Source organism: Canis lupus, chromosome 18 (genome assembly GCF_003254725.2).
Source record: "Canis lupus dingo isolate Sandy chromosome 18, ASM325472v2, whole genome shotgun sequence".
Taxonomy (NCBI): Eukaryota; Metazoa; Chordata; class Mammalia; order Carnivora; family Canidae; genus Canis; species Canis lupus.
Window position 1 is genome coordinate 44,989,777 of NC_064260.1, and position 23,448 is coordinate 45,013,224.

Genomic DNA, 23,448 nt, shown 5'->3' on the forward strand with positions numbered 1-23,448 from the left:
GTGGCTATTTTAAATTGAACACACTTGCAAAACTGCTCATGTCCAAAACTCTCTGAAAAAGGAAAAATAATGTGTTTGGTGCCAAAAGGGCACGCAGCACTTAAAAACACATATCCACTGGGTTTTGCTTATCGTTACTAAGGTCTTCCTGAAGGCTTGGGTTAGAAGAGCTGGCAGATAGAAAGCACATCCTGAGGGCATATTCCACCCACCCCAGTCGCTCTGGAAATCAAGGTTGGAAAACTGAAAGGAGAAGGAGGGCAGAGATGCACTTTTTGAAACGCCTGTTAAAACATTCTGGTCAGGAGATGCCAGAGATTTTGCAGCTCCCACCAAGCTGCTGGCCTTGATCCAGGTAATGGTTTTTCCTTCCTCTCAGCTGTCTGCTGCGGGAGTTTTCCAGCAAAAAAAAAAAAAAAAGAAAGAAAGAAAGGAAAAGTGGTAGGGAAGAGGGAGGAGTAGCTTCCAGTTCCATTCCTCTGTAACTGAGAGGGTAAAAAGGGCCAGGCATGGCAGGCTGACATTTACGGAGGGCCTGGTGTTTCCACGCAGCACTCGGGGAGGATTACTGGGGGTTAGCAATCTGGTCTAAGAGGGGCAGCAAAGCAGAATGATGAAAGTCCCTTTAAATTTGATAAGTGATGCTGTGGGCAAAGATGTGTGAGCAGAGGCCCAGCCACTCAGGCGGCCTCTAGAAAACAGGTACACGGTAAACCTGGCTCCCCTAGCCCTTCGGGGCTGCCCAACTCACTTGCCGAACGAAGCTTGAAAACACAAACTGCCAGTGCAATGGCACTTTCTAGTCAAGGGATAAAAATAAAGGCCCTTGGAAAATCCTCTCTTGCCTAACCCTCACCGCCCTGCCTCCACCAAGAGAAGTGACTCTTCTGGCCAACGGCAGGGTTCTGGACCTGCAAAGGTTAATGATCTTTTACCTCCAAACCGCGGACGCCACGCTACCCCATCCCTCCTGCCTGGCATTTTTCTTCAATTTTAATATCAGAAGTTTCACACGCCTGCCGGAGCTCCTGGACTCAGCAGAAAGACCCATATAGCTGTCATCGAACTGATAAGAACTTGAAAATGACTCCGCGGGGCCTCTTTATAAAGAAGAGCCAAAGAAGCCCATAAAGAAACAGGGCAGGGGCCACGGAAACCAGCCGCTCACACTGCTTTAACGTGGCATTAAAATGAGCTACAGATTTATGGCAGTGTTTTAGCCCCTGGCCCAAATCATCTGGGGGATGAAGCTCTCGTCCCCACTCTCCAGCGGGATTTTAAATCTGGGATGGAGCTGGCCAGAGAGGAATGGGGGAAGGGAGGCAGTAGGAGGAAGAGAGGAAAAAGGAAGAGGCAGAGAGTACCAGGAAAATTATATAACAGAACTCAGTTCTTTTCAGGGAGATGAGAACAACAGCTATTTCTGCGAGCTATCTGGCCAGTCCTCTTAAACTCTCATACAAATTCCCTTTATTTTTAGTTCTTACCCAGTGAACTCACATTCTTCAACCCTTCACCACCCAAATGTCAATTCTGATTGTAACTTTTCTCTTTAGGTTCATTTCTTTTTGAATTTTCCAGTTTAAACAATGAATAAAATCATCATTTGGCAGAGAATACATTTGAAGAGAGGAAAAAAGATTCAGTATAAGTTTTTCTCACTGGAAAGAAGAAAAAGTAATAGTACTTTATCCAAATGTGCCAGTGAGTTGGTTTTTTTTTTAAAGGCCAACTAGAGAACCACTGATTTTAATCAACCATTCTGATCCTAACAGAAAAACAGAGAGGTGAACCGCCTTCCATGCCAAGATATAGAAAGTACACCAGACCCACAGGAATAAATTCTGTTTCAAGTTTCCAAGCCCAGAAGCAAATGCATAATACATCCATGTTGGTAACTCACTGTGGTTCCTTAAGACCAAACTCCAAACCAGAAGGCTCCTTCTAATACTCAAACTCAAACCCAGGCAGAGCAATTCCAAATAACTGCCAGCATGGAGCAGGCCAGAACCCAGATGCTTTAATTATTTCATGTCATCATCAATAATACTGCTCCATGGTGTTATTAGTCCTAGGTCTGAGATAAGAAAATGGAAGCTTCAAAAAGTTAAGTAACTAGCCTATAGTCACAAGTTAGCTTTTGCAGCACAGTTTAGGATTTGAATTCAGGTCTATTCAACTCAAAAATCCACATGCTTGCCACTACCAACATGTTTCAAACTTTCTGGACTGGGACCCACACTAAGAAACAAATACATTTTATACTGCAGCTCACAAGTCATCTACATGTATGGCTAAAATAGAGGGAAGTATTTGACTTTATTGGGTAATATGCTGATATTCTCCTTTCTATTATATTTTATTAAAAAAAAAAAAAAAAAGAGGGGCAGCCCCAGTGGCGCAGCGGTTTAGCGCCGCCTGCAGCCTGGAGTGTGATCCTGGAGTCCCGGGATCGAGTCCCACGTCAGGCTCTCTGCATGGAGCCTGCTTCTCCCTCTGCCTGTGTCTCTGCCTCTCTCTCTGTGTGTGTCTCTCATGAATAAATAAATTTTAAAAATCTTTAAAAAAAAAACCTCAATTTAAAATGTAATATGTTAAAAAAAAGAGAGAGAGAGAGAGAATGCTAGTCATCGCCCACTAAATTGACTTCATGATCTAACTAATGAATCATGACCCTCGGTCTAGAAAATACTGTAGTACTCAATGTCCAGGCTCCCCCACCCCCACCCGAAATCATCAGACAGGAGTCAGGAGACCTGGGCTCCAGTCAGGCTCAACCCTGGCCCTAACAATTCATTCTCCAGATCACCTGAACTCTAGAGCTTATGTATCATTTATAAAATATGAGGAAAGGGTTGAACAGTTTTGAAGGTCCCTTCCAGCTCTTTGATTTGGTTCTCAATCTCCTTAATGAATACTTCTTTTCCCTTCCATCACCCATCATTATTCTCCACTTGTCACTGACCTTCCCTGCCTTCTACTTCTCACAAAGTTTTTTGCCTTTGGGGTTCAAAGTCCCTGCTCGATCCACTCCATCTTACCTGCTGACTCTTTCTCATAGAAGCCACCTCTGGGTGGAGGTCAATACCCTCCCAGAGCACCCTGTCTTCCTGAGACTACCCAGTTGTGAAGATTCCCTTCACCTCCGATCTATTCCTGACTCTCCATGGCACAACTGAATGACAGAACTTCTGACCTTTTTAGTAGGTATATTACTCAAAGTACTCTTCCCCGGCAATCTCAGGGCCTTTCTTAAAGACAGGATCTTTTAAATAAAATCTCCCTCAACAAGCCTGTATAATACTAGGAATAGAGCAGGTGCTTAATACAGATGTATCTGATGTGTTTGCATTATGAAATTAAAGACTCTAAAAAAAATAAAAATAAAAAAAATAATAAAGACTAATTCTCCTAAATTTGGAGAATATTTAGGTGGGCTGCTCTAAGAAAAGTCACTGAACTAAAGCTGGCACCGTAGTAAGATAAGTGAGCATTGACAGACCAGGTTCCACACATGACTCATTTATGTTTGCCCGTGGACAAGGTGTGCCAGGATTGCCAAGGAAAGCAGCTTTATGGTCTCTCCATCTGGACTGTGAGGATTTAAATCTCAGAAGCTATACAAAATAACTGCAAATCAGCGCAAACCTTAAAGACAGGAAAATTTATTTACAGGCCCTAGTGTACTATAAATTTGAGACAGTTCTATTAAAATGCTTTTCTTGGCTTCCCATCAGATACTTGGCAAAAGCCTTTTTCCAATAAGGTTCTTAATACTAAAGTTGGGGGGAAAAAAGTGAAACACATAAAAATGCTCTTCCTTAGGAGTTCCAATTAAATGAGTCCTTATTTTATTCTGCTTTAAACAACATACATTAACCAATCTCTTTTATAATATGGATTTATATGTTCAGGAAAACTCAAACACAGAGAATCCAGTGCCACTGAAAAGAAATTTTAAAATTCAGAATATCCCATAGTGACCCCACTTCAATCCCAAAGGCTCTCCCACAGGCCAAAGAGCCCAGCTTTGTGTCAGAACCACGGTTGTCTGTTTTGCAGGAAGAATTCCAGGGATCAGGTCAGTGTGTTTTGTTTAAGGGCAAGCAATCCAGTACAAAAGCAAAGATCGGGAAACAGAGCTCAGAATGACTTGTCGGGGCCGGAGAGTGGGGGAGAAAAGGAGGCAGGGAATATTTGGCATTTTTTAAAAGCTGTGAGAGTTCAGTTTATGTATATAAAAATTTTTTCAATTTCACAGGTGGGGGGATAAAAGTGACAAGCATTACAGTATTGATTCTGGAAATCAGAAGTGAAATATTTTCCATATTCTTCATAATATATTTCCAGGGATGCATCCAGCCCTAAATGCCTCAAGCGACCACTTTTTTGAGAAGACTATCCAATAAGCAGTCATCTTGAATTATTGGCAAGTTCATCTGATTTTTTTTTTTTTTTTTTTTTTTTTTGCCTCAATCCAGGCCACACAGTTCTGTGATTTGAATAAAGCTGTGGGCAGCAAAAGAGAGTGTGCTCCCTGTCGGTCCCTCACATGCTGTGCGGTCTTGGGAGGATTACTTTACATGCCTTTATCCTCAGTGTCCTCACATTAAAACATTCAGATTATCTGTCTGCCTGCCTATCTCACTACTGTGTTTAAACAGTTAGCTCTGTAACCCCATGTGCTGGGGGTGAGCAGGGGTGGGGAGGTAGTGGACAGGGACAGCTATACAACTGGAGACAGACAAGACAGTCAAGCCACCCACATGGGGAACCTTCAGAGAACAGGCTGCCAAGGTTTCTAGACATCTGAGGGTTTATACCTTTCACTGAATCACAAAACACTTTTTAAAAATAAAAACCTTTTTTTACTAAGTTTTTCATTTTAATTCCAATAGGATGAACATGTAGTGTTATATTAGTTTCAGGTATAAGATACAGTGATTCAATAATCCTATACATTACTCGGTGTTCATCATGGTAAGTGTACTTAATCCCCATCACCTATTTCCCCCACCCCTCCCCACTCACCTCCCCTCTGGTGACCTTCAGTTTGTTCTCTGTATTTACTTGTCTGTAAAAGCAAACATTTTAGATAGACTCTATAAAAACTTTATATAAGTATATTATAGTATATTTATATAAGTATATTACATTAAGAACCACGATTTTAAATATATATATGTTACACAAAATTTAAGCCTTCACTTAAAGATTCAAGGGCATCACCAAGAAAAGCAACCTCTGTATTTCCTCAGTTTTAAGACACCCTGTCAATAACAGCTTTAGGGGAAAAAAAACAGAAACCATATTCAATGTTCAAACTGATGGCAAGTCTCCTTTGGATGTCAGAAATCCAAAATACGAAAAACAAACAAACATGTACTTCTTTGAAGCAAGGAATTCTGCTGTCTTACAATGACGCACCCAGGATATAGTAAAGCCTGCAAAGCTGCCAGCCATATATCCAATGTACTGAGAGTTCTATTTTTGAAACAGCTTTTCCATCTTTGCTATTCACACCAGACTGGCTGATGACCCCTCTCAGAGACCCTTCATATTTGTGATTTCTAAGCTACCACGACTATGGAAACCAGCTAAGTCGCTGTGTTGAAATCCAAGTCTTGTTTTAGGGGCCGTCCTGCAGACAAAGTGCGTGACCTCTGCTGTGCACACACACATGCACTGCTATGAGCTCTGTTTCACTCTCTCCTTTATCATAGCGAGGCCTAACTACAGTCCTGGTCGGTGAGGGTGCCACATGGCTGGGTTTTATTTTCTTAAGTAGAACTGTTTTGTCTTTTTCCTAATCAGTCAATTATATCTTCAAGTACTCCTCAGCAGCACAGATATTCGGTATACTTACTAGGAAAATATGAAGGCCAACTGGGATGGGTCAGTATAACAGACGGAAAAGAAACCGATTTTTTAACTCACCCAGGCTTAAAGGCCAGGGAGAAAAGAAGATGCTGACTGTTTCTGCCACCTCAAAGGCTCCCAGTCAATCGAGTACAGAGAAGAGTTCAAAGGCAAGGCAGGCTCCTGACTTCCACCTCCTAGTGTGGCTGAGGTTAGAGGTCACTGCTGGTGGAGCCACTGACCAATAAAAGAATGTTTGGAAACTCCACTCAACAGATAAACTGCGGATCCATTTACGCCTTCCTCCCTCTCCACACAAACATTTCCAACTATACAGCCCCGTGTACACCCGGCCTTCCAAGGGCCTAGGTTGCTTTCATTTCAATTGTCGTTCAAGGGTGACTAGGGATATGAAAGCTCCTTCTGATTACAGAAAAATACTCAGTCGCATACTTCTGCCTGTCTTCCAGCATAAGAGAGGTGGTGGATAGGCCTCTCCACCTTTAAGAGCTACCTCAAATGCCACCTCCCCAATAAATCTGTCCCTGACTTTAGCCCGTAACTGTTCCCTTCCATATCAGACCCCTAATGTACTTTAGAAAATGTCCGCCATCTTCTCAACTTTCTTTGTGCTTATTCCCATACACCACCAGGTCTTAGCGGCTGAGGATCATAAATTTAGGATTATCTCCCCTTGAAAAAAACAACACTCAATTAGGACTTCACTAAATTAACTAAATTAACTAGTTAATTTAGCTCATAGGACGATAAGAGGCCAACTGATAAGTTGGCTTTATACTGTTATATAACTCTCACCCTCTACTAATAGAAGAAACTGGTTTTTAATTTACCTACAAAGAAAATCAACAAGCTCCCCCCGACCCAGCTTGTCCAATACCATGTTTGCCAACACTCTTGTCAGCAATCAGGAGTAGATAACTTACTTTCTGTAGGCTCTAGCCTTATCCTTAACTTTGTGGCTGCTTCAACATCATATCTAAGGTCGGGAGGCAAATTTACTTACTTTTCCTTGTGAGGCAAAGTGTCTCTCTCCCTTGGTGCATCCTTATGCCCAAGTCATGATGAAGACTTTCACTGCAACCCCCGCCAGCCACACTGTGGCCTCACTCATCCCGAGCTCTAAGCTGCAAAATGTCACTATAATACTTCCATCACCAAGATTGCACCCCCAGACCGCTGGAGCCAATCAGAAACATAGCTCTGTTCCCTCTTCGGACAGCCAAAATCCCATGCCCGGTGCTATTTCTTCCTCATCTGAAAGAACCAGTCTCTAGAGACCGACTACTGAGGACAAAGCCAGGGAGAAGTACCTTAGGATATCTTGGAAACATTTATGCTGTCCCAAGGAAAAGGAGTCACTTAAAAGTAGATGGAGACCCCTGCTGGCTGCAACTGTCCCTGCAACTTCTCAAGTTGGTTTTCAGCTGCTGAGCAAGAAATTCAGACTATTGCTCAGACTCGGCTCATTCTGACCTATCAACCAGGGGCTCTAAGCCATCAACTACTGATATGACAGGATTTCCCTAAACTTTTACATCTGTCTTACAAACAGATCCAAATCTGACCTCCCTAAAAAGATTCACTAAGGTGTAAAAACTTTTCAGAACCAAGTGTGTGCCAAAGCCACTCCTGCCAAGATCAGGTTAAATCGATGGATGGTAAACAGAGGGCAAAATGACAAGCAGATTCTGCAAAGGGTCCTAGAGAACAAAAGAACTCTCGCTAGTGTTAGATAAGACCTTCACTATCAATGGAATGGTGGTTCCCGATCAAAGCAGTGTTGCCCCACATGGGACATTTAGCAATATCTAGAGACATTTTTGATTATCACACCTTGGGGAAAGGGTGTGCTATTGGCATCTAGTAGCTAAACCTGATCATCTTTATACCTCTTTGGGAATTACTTCAACCAGCTAATCTCACTTTTGGTTGAGATCAGTCCAGTCTAGAAATCAGAGATTGAGAGAAGAAAAGAGGTCATTTTGGGAACACAATATTCAGGGAAAGGGGAGCAGGACTCCATGGGGCACTGCAGTGGAGAGCATTAAAAAGTCTGAAAGCAGCGAAGAGAGGCATGAGAAAGCAGAAGGAAAACTTGGAAAAGGAGGCAGAAAGTGCCGAGACTGCCTTTCTGAACAAGTTGACACAATGTGGATGCTCACCACTCAGAGAGGTAAATGGGCCTCAGGTCTAGAGGTGTGTAGCAAAGACATGGCCACTGGTCATTAATGCTGTCAAGGTCAGTGATATTCTTGCTAAGGACAAGAGGTTCACAGACTTTTTAAAACAACTAAACAGAACATGAGAGAGGATCTAGCCAATCCCATCATTTCATAAAGGAGAAAATGAAAACCTAGTGAGCTTTGGTGACTTATCAGTGTCATATAATTCATAGGGACAGAGCCATGGCTCATATCCAAGTCTTTTGACTCCAAGTGTATCTCTTTGAACCCAAATAACCTCAAAGTACCCCATTTTAAATGACCTCTACTCATTCCATCTCAACGGATTTATGATTTCTGAGCCTGGACTCAGAAACAACCAGCTGTGCTAGTCTCAGACCTGTGGTTCCCCAGCCTGCTCTGTGGAATAATGGTATTCTATAAGCTAGCAGTGGGAGCTCTGCCCTGAAAACCAAAGGATTCTCTCTCCCAACATGATGATGGTGGGTTTTTACTTGGCCTTGTCAGACTGGAATCTTAAGATGGTGTCTGATTTGGCAGATGACTCTCTATTTAGTTAATAAATCAAGATACTATATAAAAGAAACAAAAAAAAAAAAAAAAGAAACACCCAGAGCTTGGACACCAGAACTCTTCTTCTGTGAAAAGGAACACATTCTTCTTTGAAACTTATAAGAACCACAGGTTTAGATGAAAAATCTAGAGCTCTCCAGATGGACTTTCTAATTGACTGAAACTCAGATAAGGCTAGTACTCGAGTAATAACTGAGAAGCTCAGACACTTAAAATGAACATGAATAGCTCTGAAAAAACAACGGGGAGGCTAAAACTCAACTGAGATTAGTTTTGTTTTTTAAGATTTTATTTTATTTGAACAAGAGAGAATGCACACAGAGGGAGAGGGAGAAGCAGACTCCCCACTAGGCAGGGAGCCCAATACCCGGATAGAGGCCAGGACCCCAGGATCATGACCTGAGCCGAAGGCAGATGCTTAACTGAGCCACCCAGGTGCCCCTGTGACCTGTTTTCCAATCAGGAAGTCAATGTGTTTTAAAGATGAGGTCACTGAGATCCAGAGGAGGCAAATCCTTGGCAGAGGATTTTCACTGACGGCAGAGTCGGTGCCCGGCCGAGATGGTGCTGAGTGCAGGCAGTCTGGGGTACTGCGTGACATGGCCATCTCCATGGTTTAAAGCAATAAAAGAGGGTGGACTCAACACATCTGCTAATTTTCACTGCCTCCTAAAACCCTAACATGACAAATTTTGAAAAAAGAATACACAGTCACTCTAAGATCAAGAAAAAGATGGGAGAAGAGCCTTAGCAACAAAACGCAGAAGCTGAAGAGCAGAATGAGCCATGGCACCTGACTCTCTGGGCCCAAGAGAGCTGCTGAGGAAAATCAGACCTTGGGAAAACCCAAGGTCGTCCACTGCAGCACCCCAGGTGGGGGCAGAGATGAGGCGGGAAGGAAGAGGACAAACTGAACACATAATCACAAAGCGGTCAGAAGGCCCAATTCCCACCCATCCCACACTTAGGTGACTACCCTGCCCTTACCCAGACAGAGGCCTGAGACCCATTCCCTGGACAAGGTCACAGGCAGGCTCTCCACCTGGGGTGGAGGTGCCAGACAGAGAACAGAGGAGACACGGGACAGTCACAGACTCAAAGCTGAGAACCCTCCAACCCTCTCTGCCGTTCATCTCCTACAAAGATTATTTTTACAAAAATAAAAACCTTAAGAATCTACTTAAAAAGAAAAGAAACAGGGATCCCTGGGTGGCGCAGCGGTTTGACGCTCTGCCTTTGGCCCAGGGCGCGGTCCTGGATATCCGGGATCGAATCCCACGTCAGGCTCCTGGTGCATGGAGCCTGCTTCTCCCTCTGCCTGTGTCTCTGCCTCTCTCTCTCTCACTGTGTGCCTATCATAAATAAATAAAAAGTTAAAAAAATTTAAAAAGAAAAAAAAGAAAAGAAACAATTAGCACATAAACCAATTTGGGGTGGTCTTTTTAATTTTTTTTTTTTAACTTGACATTTCAGCCCAACTAAATTTCGTTCTGGACAGAGAAAGGAAAGAGAAGCAGGACTATCCAGGACCCCCAGTGGCATGCTTCAGACAGAAGAGAGCAGCCCAGGGGAAGGGGTATCAGAAGGAAAGAAAACCAGAAAGTGAGGCAGGGGTGCAGTAGCTGTTGCAGGGCACAGGGGTGCTCAACGAGGGAGGCTGCTGGAACTGGGGACCTAGGCCAGCTGATAGATATGACAACATTCTCCTGCATAACAGCCACTCATGAAATGTCCCCTCTTCCAGGGCTGCCTTACTCACTACAACTATCACCTGCTGAGAGAACCACCAGCCAAAAAGGTTCAGATTTGTGTCTTGAACACACTGCTACCCTATGACCTTAAAACAGAAAAATGTGGGCTTACCTCAGCAGAGCTTTTAAATCTCTCACAGTTACTATTTAAAACCTCATTTGATGTGACCTCACCTGGGTCTGCTTTCCCTCTCCTCAGTCTGGTGAGTCGATAGAGTGCCTCACGCATTCAGCTCTGTGGATGTGTATCCCCACCACACAGGCCACCCTTCCGACCACCCATGTCACCTCCCCAGCAGGCCTGCCCAGCCTCTTACCTGCCGCTGCATTTCTTCAATCTGCCTTTGCGGGATGCTCTGCAAAATACTGTACACATCTGACATCTTTTCTTCCGGCACGACCACAGATGCTCTAGAGACAAAAGCAAAATAGTTTCTATACCCAAGCCCCTTTACACACAGCACCTCTACGGACCTGTCTCGTTGCATTCTTCTGAGCACAAACACCCACACTCCCCTTCGGTCCGCATTCCTTCCAGTGAGTGGCTCCCTCGTCCTCCTCCTCTCTCAGGGCTGACCTTCTCAAAGGAGTCCTCTCACCTGCTCTGTCTCCTCACCTCCCTCCACACCACCCGTGTGTCCCAGCCATGCTGGTGCCCTTTCAGCCACTTCAACAAACCATGCTTTTCCCACCAGAGGGTCTGTGGGTATGAACTTCCTCCTGCCTGGTGCACTCCTCTGTATCTTCACTACCTGCTCTGAACAGCAAGGACTTTTCTCCTTTAGCTATCTCCTCAAATCACTCATTCAGCACGTTTATGGAGCCGCTATCATGTGCCAGGGACTCGGATTAGAACAGTGACCAAACCAGACAAAGGCATCTGGGGCTGAGTGCCATGAGAACACCTGCAGGAGAGCATTCTAGGCAGAAGGGCTAACAAGCAGAAGGCCCCAAGGAAGAAGAAGCATGCTGGGAATGATATGGCAACAGCAAGGAGGCTGGGGTGGCTGGAGAATAGTAAAGATGGAGAATACCAGGAGGTAAACAGGGGAGGGAGGGGCACAGCAGACCACACCGGGCCTTGCAGGCTACAGTAAGGACTAGACTTTAACTGAACAGAAAGCCATTAGAAGGTTTTAGGCAGTGCTGGCATCATCTGATTAAGTTCCAACAGGGTCATTCTGCCTAAAGTGTTAGTAGAAACTGCAGAAAGCCGGGGCAGAAGAATGGCTGGAGACCATCACAAAATACAGTGGAAGAGCTGGTGAAAGTGGTGAGGCCGTAGCTGGCAGCAGTGGCCGGCAGGCTAGACATGCGGGTGAGGAAGACAGATGGCTCAGAGATGAGCCATCCGCCGGGGCACTTAGCAGGGTTTCCCATTATGTTTGTACCAATTAACTTATTAAATCTGAAACCTGCCCCCAATCAAGACTAGTCTGTTAGGATGGAAACCATGTCTGGTTCCACACCCTGAGCACCTGGTACACGGTCTAGCACACGTGGTACTTAATAAATATTCGCTAAATAAATACATGATTTCTACTCCATGGATGGGAAAACTGAGGCTCAAAAAAAAAAAAAAAGGAAAAACGATTTGGCAAGATCACAAAGCTAACCAGTGACAGGGCTGGTTACCTGAACCCAGGCCTTCTGGCTCCAAGTCCAGAGCCCTTCCACCACTTATCCATTATTACAGCTACCCAAGCCGGTCTGGATTCACTCAGAGTACTGCCTCCACGAAGCCCTCACCAAATCCACTGCCGACAATGGTGTTTGCATCCTTCTAGCGTTTCTCCTACCATTCCACCCAGCCGGGTTGTGTCTCATCACAGTAGTTGGTCATTGCTGGTTTACTTGTCTATCTTCCACCACTAGACTAGGGGCTTCCTAGAGGCAACGTTTGACCTTGATCATCTTTGTATCCCCATACCTAACATGGTACCCGGCAAATAAAGGGCCTTCAACAAATGTCTCCAAGGGTGCTTAAAGGACTGAAAGTGGCTCAGCACCTCTCTAAGATAAAAAGAATTACACAGCCTCATCTTTCAGGCTGAATGAGGCTCCCCCTCTGTTCTGGGCTTCCACCACCCCCTGTGTCGGCATCTACTATGGCACTTGTCACACATTATTAGAATGCTTGGTTTATCTTCCCCACAAGATCCCAGGCTCCTTAAGAGCAGAGACTGCATTATTCACAGAAGATTTTCCAATAACTATGAGATGAATGAAGGTACCCAAGAATGAACACCACTTACATTGTTCAAATACCTATGGTGATCGGACAGGAAGGGAAACATCAGAACAGTTGGGAGAGGAGAAAGTAAGTATCTGAGGCAGAGTTAGCTGAGAGGTATACACAAAGGGGGCTAATTTTCAATGATCTTTAACCTTCAGAGTCCTAGGGAAATGAAACGACACGAGACAGAGAGCTCTGCTGTCCATTACAGCCATAACCGAGCGAGCGGAACCTATGTTTGTCCATCTGGGCACTGGGAATGTTTCTCTGTGGAGGCACTCCCCCTCCAGCTAGTAACATTATGCAAATTCTGTAGCATCTCTAGAGTAGCATTTCACCAGTGTGGCTACAAATCACACCCACTGAGCTTTGATGTGCTGCATTCCTGAGGGTAAGGCCCAGGCATATTTTAAAGTCCTTCAGATGAATATACTCTGCGGTTACAGTGGAGAACCTCTGCTCTTGACCAAGGGCTGCTAAACATCTTTGGTAAAAGGCCAGATAATAAATATTTTAGACTTTGTGGACCATATAATCTCTGTCACAACTACTCAGCTCTGCCATAGTAGCAGAAAAAAAAAAAACAGCCAGTAGATAATTATGTGAGTGAATGGACATGGCTGTGTTTCAATAAAACTTTATTTACAAAACCTGGCAGCTTCCCATATTTGGCCCAAAGGCTTCAGTTTGTGAACACCTGCTCTAGGCCACCAGACTAACTCTTCTGATGGAAAATACAGTAAAACACTCTACAGAAGTAGTTCCCAAACCTCAGTAGGCATTACAATTACTTAGGGGGCTTTCAAAATCTAATATACACAGAATCACTGGCGTAAAGTTTATTAGAAGGTAACACTCACCTCTTCCAGTCCAGAACTTCAGAGAAAGGCAAAATATAGGAGTCTGCAATGACAACCGGGACACAGCCGGCACGTAAAACGTCACTCAGTACCGCCTGGCCCAGCCGAGCACCACGAAGGACCACACAGAAAGTGGCCTCCTGCAGGAACACAAGCAGAGGCAGGGGATTACAAATCAGTTTCGCTGATCCACTTACTCTGATCCCTGCAGACCATGAAGTCCTCCTGAGGGCTGAAGCCAAGCAATACTGAGACATCCTGACTGCAAATGCTACCAGATAAAAACTCACACCAGTGGAACTGGAAAAGCTCAACTGGCTGCAATGCTTCATATTTTCCACTCTTCAGTGTCATCCCAATGCTGCTACTGGTGGCATCTGAAATGTCCAGAACCAATGTCCAAGTCTTTTTCTGGGTGCTCAATAATGTGACGTCCCACAGACTGGTCCCTTCCAGCCCCAGTTGACTATGCAAACACACCATGGCATAGGGGTTGAGCCCCACTTAGAGCACTTACATCAGCCTACCTCATAACAGAATTATTTTGTCTGGGCATTCAGGCTTTCTAGAGGACCCCCTAGAGGGAAGCTATCAACTCTCATCCTTCTACTCCTCATGGCATCGACCAGTGTGCTCTGCACATAGAAGACATTCATTTTATAAATGCAATGCTTTTGAAAACACACAGATATGTTCTTCTTGGAACAATAAATCAAACAGAAAGCAAAATCTCAAAAAAATTCTTCTCCTTTCATTCCCTCAAAACTAGTCCCTGTGGGGAACATTTCGGAAAATGACAGATGTACAGGAGGACAGTTACAACAGGTAAACCGAAATAAGAAACAACCCTATCTCTAACACTCAGTTTCTCCCAGTTTTTGCCTCTTCAGAAGAAAAAAATATACTTAAAAAAAAAAAAAAAAAAGCCCACTGTTTCATCTTTACAGCTAGAGAAAAGGCAGGCTCAGGGGAAAAAAAAAAAAAATGTAGAGAAACTCAATATGGCAAACTCCTCTGGGGATACATGAGAAAGCAGCAAGGGCTGAAGAAGAGAATCAGTCATGGCGCCTAGAGGTGCAGGTGGACAGCTCAGCCTGCCCTGAAGAGTCGGCATCCAGATGTGGACACACGTGCTGATAACCATTTTTCCTGTCTAGACAAAGGTTACTATAAATACTCCTGCTCACATCACCACTGTTATCAGTCAGACATTCCAGAGGAGATGCAGCACTTTTTAAGAGAAAGTATTTTAACAATCTCAGCATGGGCCAGTTCTCCTAGGAGATTTAAAAAAAAAAAAAAAAAAAAAAAAAGAATCACACCAGCTCCTTGCTATTTCTTCTTGAACTATTTTAAATATTTCAGGAAACAAAACTCACTTTCGCCTTTCCTAGCCCCCATGCCCTTGGAATGTCAAGCATCTTGCTTATGCTTAAAATATCCCCCAAAGGACTATTCTGTCCGTGGTTATGGAAATAGTACCATGCCCATGACTTAAGTAAAGGACATACTGCCAGTAGGACATGCCGAGGGTGGCAAAACAGCAACAGACAAAACAGTAACAAAAAATGAAAATCTCCCATTCCCAGCAAAAGGTGACTGTAGCCTTATGGGCCAGCATGCCAGAGGATACAAGCTGCCACCTTAAAGAAGGGAATTTCTCTGGACGGGCTTTTGAATACAGGGTAAAAGTAAAATACTTTTGCCCACTCTGTCCATGTGATTTCTCTGCAAACCCATCACAGTTGAGATTCTGGAGTGTTACTGAATATCTGAAAGGAGCAAGAACACTCCCAGGCCAAGCAGCTCTGCACAAACGGTACACCAGACGCTGACGCACCCGAGGGCCCATGTGGCTGGTAAGGAGCCGTAAGTTTTCAGCTCCCCGAGGTTAATTCTCCTGGATGCATGTGGAAAGCAAGGCCTCTTGCTGGGGTGCATGTTACTTCATGAAAGGGACCTCCACCAGCTCCAAGGGAGTGAAGGACAGATGCTCACCTGCAGCACCTGGGGGTAATCGTAGACCTGGTGCTCCCGGCAGCGCTTACGGACTGACAGGACGCCCTCTGAGAGGTTGGTACATTTATCCAGTACTAACACTGACTCCCCGTGTTTGGCCTGGATGGCTTCCAGGTCTTCTCTGTACTCGGGGTGGACGGCCATCTGAGAGGACAGCAGGAAGTAGCGCCGGGGACTACAAGAGAGCAAAAAGTGTGACTGGAACGCTGCTGCCGGCCTGCTGGTCAAAGAAAGATAAACTTGGATGTTACGCTTATGGCAGTAAGTGGATTCTCACCAGCCACCGCATCCCTCGATTTTCTGGAAAATTACACTCCGTGGTGTTGCTCAGTACTTACAGTATTATACACCATAAGAACCTAAGGTATGATTCAGTCACGTGCAATCTTTATAAATATTTTATTGGGAGAAGTTGTTCATGCTGTGAGGAGATGCTTGTCATAGGCCAAGCTTGGAGAGCACGTTATAAATACATGTGTGGAAAAAGAGAGAAACTGGCTGTTTGGAGAAGCATCAGCGTGTTATCCTAAGTTATATCTGAGGATTCAGATGGGTAAAGGAACTGAGAGCTGGCTGCCTTGCTCAAATAGGAAGAGAGGGAAACAATGGGCTAAGTACCGGCTGTAAAACCGGAGGGGGTAAAAGGACTGCTTCTGGGTGCTGAATGGCCTCCTCCGGCTCTGGAGATGCTGCAGTAAAAACAGCCCCTTATCCCCAAGCCCCCTGGACACAGGAAGACTGAATTGGTGTTGAGAACAATAAGTGGGAAAAACTATCTTCCCCAAAGTAAGGAGCCACTCTTAACATCTGGATAGCAAGGATGTCTAAAAGAAAATGGAGTGAAGAAAGGATTTCTGGGGGTCTAGTGCCATTTAGATCTCCATAAGAGATAAAAATCCGAACACAAAGTTAGTAAGCCAGAAGTCAAGGGAGAGTTTTAGGGTAAGTCATTCTCTCCTGGAAGGCAAGATTCTCACAGGCAGAGAGGTTACACAGCATAAACACTATACAGATTGAGGGACTACTGCGATCACCATCAAAGAAATGAATAATATAAAGCAAGTTCCAGGAAAAAGTGAAACACCCATCAGACCAAGAAGCAGTAATAACATGAGTCTACCCCACACTAGACTGCACCAGGGAAAGTTCTGGGTGGGGGGTCGGGGGGTGGGCATACATCTCATAGGCAATGCCACCAGGCAGGCTGATACAAGTCTGCACATAAGAAAGACCAAAACCAGGCAGCCCAGGTGGCTCAGCAGTTGAGCACCACCTTCAACCCAGGGCATGATCCTGGAATCTAGGGATCAGGTCCCGTGTCGGGCTCCCTGCATGGAGCCTGCTTCTCCCTCTGCCTGTGTCTCTGCCTCTGTGTGTCTGTGCCTCTCTCTCTCTCTCTCATTAATAAATAAATAAAATCTGAAAAAAGAAAGAAAGAAAGAAAGAAAGAAAGAAAGAAAGAAAGAAAGAAAGAAAGAAAAAAGAAAGAAAAGAGAGAGAGAGAGAGAGAGAGAGAAGAAAGAAAGAAAGAAAGAAAGAAAGAAAGAAAGAAAGAAAGAAAGAAAAGGAAAGAAAAGAAAGAAAAGACCAAAATCTATACTGACCCCCATCTCTCTTCTTTTTTTTCTTTTTTTTTTTCCTTGCTTTGGGGAAAAGGAAGGGTAATTTTTTTTTCTTTTTTTAGTTTCTTAGACTTACTTGGAGGTTCTAGCTGGAGAATGCCTTACCCATACATCCATAGCCTAAGAACAACCACTCTGACTGAAAAGGTCATCACATTTTACCTAGCACTAAGCTTCAGGTCCCAAACATAGACCAATGAGTGAAGCAGGGCAGCGCTCCCCTTGCCAGCCAGCACAGCTACAGAAACTCCAGAAACACACAACACACCCCACAGCCAGATGGCCTTCCAATCCTCAGAACCATTTCTTCTGGTAATTCCTTTAAGCAGCTGAACTACAAGCAAAGGGTACTTACCTTGCCACAGTTAAGAAAGAAAAGGATGTACACATTCCCTAAAACCTCACTGTCTTAACTAGCAATCAGCCACATGAGACCATTAAAATTAAACTTAAAATTCAGTTCCTCTGTCACACCAGCCACATTTGAAATTCTCAATGGCCATGTGTGGCTAGTGGGGTACCTAAGAGCAGAAATACAGATGATCTCCCACCGCAGAAAGGTCTATTTGATAGAGCTACCCTCAATGGCCACTCAGATCCAGACACCAGGGTAAAGGTAAGTGGAGATAAGAAAGATATGGAATAGCAACGCATCGGGGAGCCAGTTTGGATCAGCCATACAGACTGGTTCCTCTCATCCTGGACAATTTCCCCCTAAATTACAATTTATTGAACAATATGCTGAATATTTATAGCTGAAAGTATTCCTTCTAGACACTGAAACACTTTTGGATTCTATTCCCAGCCCTAAGCCTCAATAATTTTTCTTTTGTAAAAGCATTAATTTTTAGATGGATGACTTCGTGATGGAAAGATCATATAAAAGAGCACTTACAGGGTGCCTGGTTGATTCAGTTGGTTAAGTGTCTGCCTTTGGCTCAGGTCATGATCCCAGGGGCCTGGGATCCAGCTCTGCGTTGAGTTCCCTGCTCTCTGCTTCTCCCTCTCCCTCTGCCTTGTGCTCTATCTCTCTGGCAAATAAATAAATAAAATCTTAAAAAAAAAAAAAAAAGCACTTGCAGATCATCTCAAAGTGAATACCATCTCCCTTCAAAGTATTTCTGTAATCAAACTTGTCTGGTTAAACAAGAGAAAGACTTATAGGCAAACTCACAAAACAAGCAGGGTTGTGGGGGGGGGATTCAAAGATTTTATTTATTTATTCATGAGAGACAGAGAGAGAGAGGCAGAGACACAGGCAGAGGGAGAAGCAGGCTCCCTTTGGGGAGCCCAGTGTGGGACTCGATCCCAGGATCACAACCTGAGCCAAAGACAGACGCTCAGCCACTGAGCCACCCAGGTGTCCTAAGACAAGCAGGGTTTAAAACCACCTTAACAATTAGAGTTATCTGGAAATGAAACAGACTGGGGTTTTTGTTTTTTTTTTTTTCAAGTCAGAAAACTTCTCATTAACAAGTCACGGTGAAATCAGCCATGCATTAAGTTAGGGCCAAATGACCTTTAAAGGTCTTTCCGATTCCTAAGACACTGGTTCTACTATAGATTTCATGGGGCAATGGTTATTTGCTGGATGTTTCTGGAGACTTTCTATTTAAGTGGAGCTGCTAGCCTAAAACTGGCAATGCTCTACGCCGTGTAGAATAAGAACAGACACGATGGTACCCAGAAAGGTGTCCATGCAGAACGGCGCAAAGTGTTGGAGTTCTGGAGAGAAAAGAGTGATTCTGCATGGCATGGGTGGGGACAGAAATGGCGCACCTGGAATGCTGAAGCCTTTCTAGGGTGAAGGATTCTACTGAGGGAAGAGCTGGGAGGTGGCCCAATGCAGAGTATGAGAGCCCTGAAAGGGTATCCAAGGTCTCTGCACTGGGGGCAGGGGTAAAAGCAGCCATGGCAATCCAATGGGATAAGAAGGTTAGGAGGGCATGTGGGAATCCCAGAACAGAGTGTTAGAGCCTGGGCAGGCTGAATAGGGTGCTATGTTGTAGGAAGGGGGAGAGCAATGGCACTATCACCCCAGTATGGGGTGCTGGAACCCAAGAAGGCTGAGGAGGGTATCTGCTGGGGCAACTGGGTAGGATATAGCAGCAGGGGCACAACGTGGGGGACTCAGAGTCTGAGTGAAGGTGAAGAGGGCATCTGTGCAGTGATGGAGGCCATGGCAGCACAGAACTTTGGTTATGTGCAAGAGTAGATCAAATGTAACGATACTGAGGATAAATGAGAGCTAAATTTCTCACTGTCAGAGAACAGAGTTACAAATATGCAAAAGGAAAAAAACAGAATGCTCCTGTAGGGCAGGATGGAGTTGCAGACAGGGATATGAATGCACGGTTTTCAATGTCCAGAGATAACACAGAGACTATCCATCTACACAGACACAGAAATAAATACAGACGTTCCTGAGTAAAGAAGGACTTTGGCTGAGTTTCAGCATCAAGAAACAAAGTTGTATTTTAGATATTGGATCACCAGGGTCACTGAATCCCTACTCTACCATTACTCCATTTTCAGCATAAATGTGCAGATGTGCATAAGGGTCTAGAAACATTCCCTGTCTGCCTGCTGGTTCTCCCTGACCTGACAGATGGCTGATGGAGTGTGCCCATTTTAGTTTTAAGCAAACAAAATCTTAAGGTGGATTTGTTTTTCTTTTAAGGACTGAAATTACTAGTTAGGACTTTCATGTTTCCTCCCAGCAGCGCTGATATTTAAGTTTAAGTAAAATCATGCTGAGAACTTGAAGTCTCCCTCAATAGTAACAGTTGTAAACTCCCAATTTAGTTCCTTTTAGAGAGACAAGGACAAGAATTCCAGCTGAGCCCAACACAGCTGTGAGAAGAAGCTATCAATAGCAACAATCCTCAGCTTCCCATTGAAAAAATATTGAGAGAGATTTAAAATAAAAATAAAAACAAAGCTCTCACTACTCTATGTAGCCCTCAAGAGATGTGGGAATTCCCTTAAGAAGCAACTCTCACAAAGAACAACAAATCCAGAGCGTGGCCATAAGGTCACCCACCCTGCCTCCTCCCAAGTCCCTGGAAAGGGTGATGAGTCTGGAGTCTCTCTTTGTCCTTTTTTTTTTCCTTCTTCTTCTTCTTCTTTTTCTTTCAGAGAGAAGGGAGTGTTGCTTATGAAAGAAACATCAAACTTCTGGGCCAAACTGCAAGCTGGAGGGAACTGGAGCGCGGGTCCTGCTGAGCTGAGCTGTAGAAATCCACCAATTGGCCAGCAGGGGGAGGATGGCGCCCCAGGCAGCCTTTAGCTGTCTTCCCTGTCCTCACACATCTACTCTTCCTCCTTCTAGTTACTGGACACAAAATTCTTCAGAGCCTGAGAGCTTAAGTGATTTAGTTAAAGATCTTAATTTCAGGGATCCCTGGGTGGCGCAGCGGTTTGGTGCCTGCCTTTGGCCCAGGGCGTGATCCTGGAGACCTGGGATTGAATCCCACATCGGGCTCCTGGTGCATGGAGCCTGCTTCTCCCTCTGCCTGTGTCTCTGCCTCTCTCTCTCTCTCTCTCTCTCTCTGTGACTATCATAAATAAATAACTTTAAAAAAAAAAAGGATCTTAATTTCAGTCTAATTATATATAAAAACTAGGAAGATTAAGTTACTAAGAAAATACCACCACGATAGCAGTTTAAATCTTTGAAAGTAATCACCTGAAAAGAATTTTTACTGTTCAGAGGTGGTTAGTTCTGTTTTTACTGAATCTTTTCCTCTTGGTAGGTTTTTTCCCTAGGTCAAATTCTGAAGGGAAAGAAGAGTCCAAACCAATATAAGAGAGCTAGATTATGCTAGAGAAATTAGATAATAAAGCGAGGAGAGTTCAAGCAGTCTTACTAAAGAAAGGCCCAGAGACAGCCATGCTGAAGGGACAGACCTGACCCTCCAGCTTGCTCTCCGCAGCACTGCTGACAGGTGGACCCCACAATTCTCTGCTGCACATTGTGCACTGCAGAGATTCACCACACCTCCGGCCTCCACTCACCAGATACCAGGAACACCCTGTGCAGAACAGTTAACACACTAGGTCTGACTGCCCTCCTCTGAAAGGCTGGCTCTTGGTTGGTGTTTTAGGGGAGCTTCTCCCCAGAACCCTTCCTGTGCCCAAACTGTCTGTACAAACAATATGGTTTATGTTAAACACTTGCTTTCTTTCTGGAAATCTGAAACGTTGGCACATGCCAAGCAGACAATGCGCATGTGATTACCTCCCAATGAAAACCCGGGGTGTGGAGCCTCTAACAAGTTCCCTGGTAAGCAACATTTTATGTATCTTGTCACCAGTGGTTGCAGGGGGAGTTAAGTACATCCTGTGTGACCGTGTGACACCACTGGAAGAGGACCTTTGATGCCTGCACCCAGTTTCCTCGGACTTCACCTCATGTACCTTTTCCCTTTGCTGACTAGGCTTAGTTTCCTTTTGCTACAATAAATTATAGCCATGAGTATGACTATATATTGAGTCCTGAGCTTCTCAGCAAATCATCGAAATTGGAGGTGGTCGTAGGGACCCCAACACACACACACCCTAAGTCAAAACAGTCCAAAAGGCACCACATATTGCCAAATGTCCGTGGGGAGACAAAAATGAACCTCCCTCCAGTGTTGAGAACCACGAGCCTAGCTATGCTTTGTCTAAACAGGCCTTCAATAAGGATTTGATCTGAACTGCAGTGAACTGAATTAAATAGTTTCCAAAACAACTTCAGAGGAAAAATTTTAAAAAGCAGAAGGTTAAAAAACAACTTTCAAAAACTACACAACTGGTTTATTTATTTATTTTTTTACACAACTGGTTTAAATTTAAATTTAAGTAAATGTTCACAGAAGCAGACTGTAGAGAAGTAAAATCTTTTTTCTAGGTTAACTGACTTTTCTCCACTATGAGAGTTTTATATTAGAATATCTATTAAAATGTATTTATATTATAATACCTATTTTATCTAGTGCTACATAAATATTCCAAATTAAGATCCTAGATACATGACAAAAAACTTGTACCACCGGAAAGAGTACCAGCTGGGCTCACTCACACGGATCATTCTTTCTCTTTTTTTTTTTTTTTTTTTTTGTTGTTGTTTTTTTTTTATTTATTTTTAATTTTTTTTTTAATTGGTGTTCAATTTACTAACATACAGAATAACACCCAGTGCCCGTCACCCATTCACTCCCACCCCCCGCCCTCCTCCCCTTCCACCACCCCTAGTTCGTTTCCCAGAGTTAGCAGTCTTTACGTTCTGTCTCCCTTTCTGATATTTCCCACACATTTCTTCCCCCTTCCCTTATATTCCCTTTCACTATTATTTATATTCCCCAAATGAATGAGAACATATAATGTTTGTCCTTCTCCGACTGACTTACTTCACTCAGCATAATACCCTCCAGTTCCATCCACGTTGAAGCAAATGGTGGGTATTTGTCATTTCTAATAGCTGAGTAATATTCCATTGTATACATAAACCACATCTTCTTTATCCATTCATCTTTCGTTGGACACCGAGGCTCCTTCCACAGTTTGGCTATCGTGGCCATCGCTGCTATAAACATCGGGGTGCAGGTGTCCCGGCGTTTCATTGCATCTGTATCTTTGGGGTAAATCCCCAGCAGTGCAATTGCTGGGTCGTAGGGCAGGTCTATTTTTAACTGTTTGAGGAACCTCCACACAGTTTTCCAGAGTGGCTGCACCAGTTCACATTCCCACCAACAGTGTATGAGGGTTCCCTTTTCTCCACATCCTCTCCAACATTTGTTGTTTCCTGCCTTGTTAATTTTCCCCATTCTCACTGGTGTGAGGTGGTATCTCATCGTGGTTTTGATTTGTATTTCCCTGATGGCCAGTGATGCAGAGCATTTTCTCATGTGCATGTTGGCCATGTCTATGTCTTCCTCTGTGAGATTTCTGTTCATGTCTTTTGCCCATTTCATGATTGGATTGTTTGTTTCTTTGGTGTTGAGTTTAAGAAGTTCTTTATAGATCTTGGAAACTAGCCCTTTATCTGATACGTCATTTGCAAATATCTTCTCCCATTCTGTAGGTTGTCTTTGAGTTTTGTTGACTGTATCCTTTGCTGTGCAAAAGCTTCTTATCTTGATGAAGTCCCAATAGTTCATTTTTGCTTTTGTTTCTTTTGCCTTCGTGGATGTATCTTGCAAGAAGTTACTATGGCCGAGTTCAAAAAGGGTGTTGCCTGTGTTCTTCTCTAGGATTTTGATGGAATCTTGTCTCACATTTAGATCTTTCATTCTTTCTCATTACAGACATCTAGTCACAGGGCAGCCCTGGTGGCTCAGA

The 23,448-nt window shown here is 44.0% G+C and overlaps 1 protein-coding gene across 2 annotated transcripts in view; it reads right to left on the reverse strand.

Moving 5' to 3' along the window:
• The window catches only part of EXT2 (exostosin glycosyltransferase 2), a 156,639-nt gene that overhangs the window by 111,497 nt on the left and 21,694 nt on the right, over nt 1-23,448 (reverse strand). For both annotated transcript variants that reach the window (XM_049096248.1, XM_025451939.3), the window contains exons 5-7: nt 15,482-15,677; nt 13,484-13,623; nt 10,705-10,798 (exon numbers count right to left, since the gene is read on the reverse strand). In XM_049096248.1, coding sequence (XP_048952205.1) covers nt 10,705-10,798; nt 13,484-13,623; nt 15,482-15,677 — 430 coding nt within the window. The remainder of the gene's footprint in view (nt 1-10,704; nt 10,799-13,483; nt 13,624-15,481; nt 15,678-23,448) is intronic.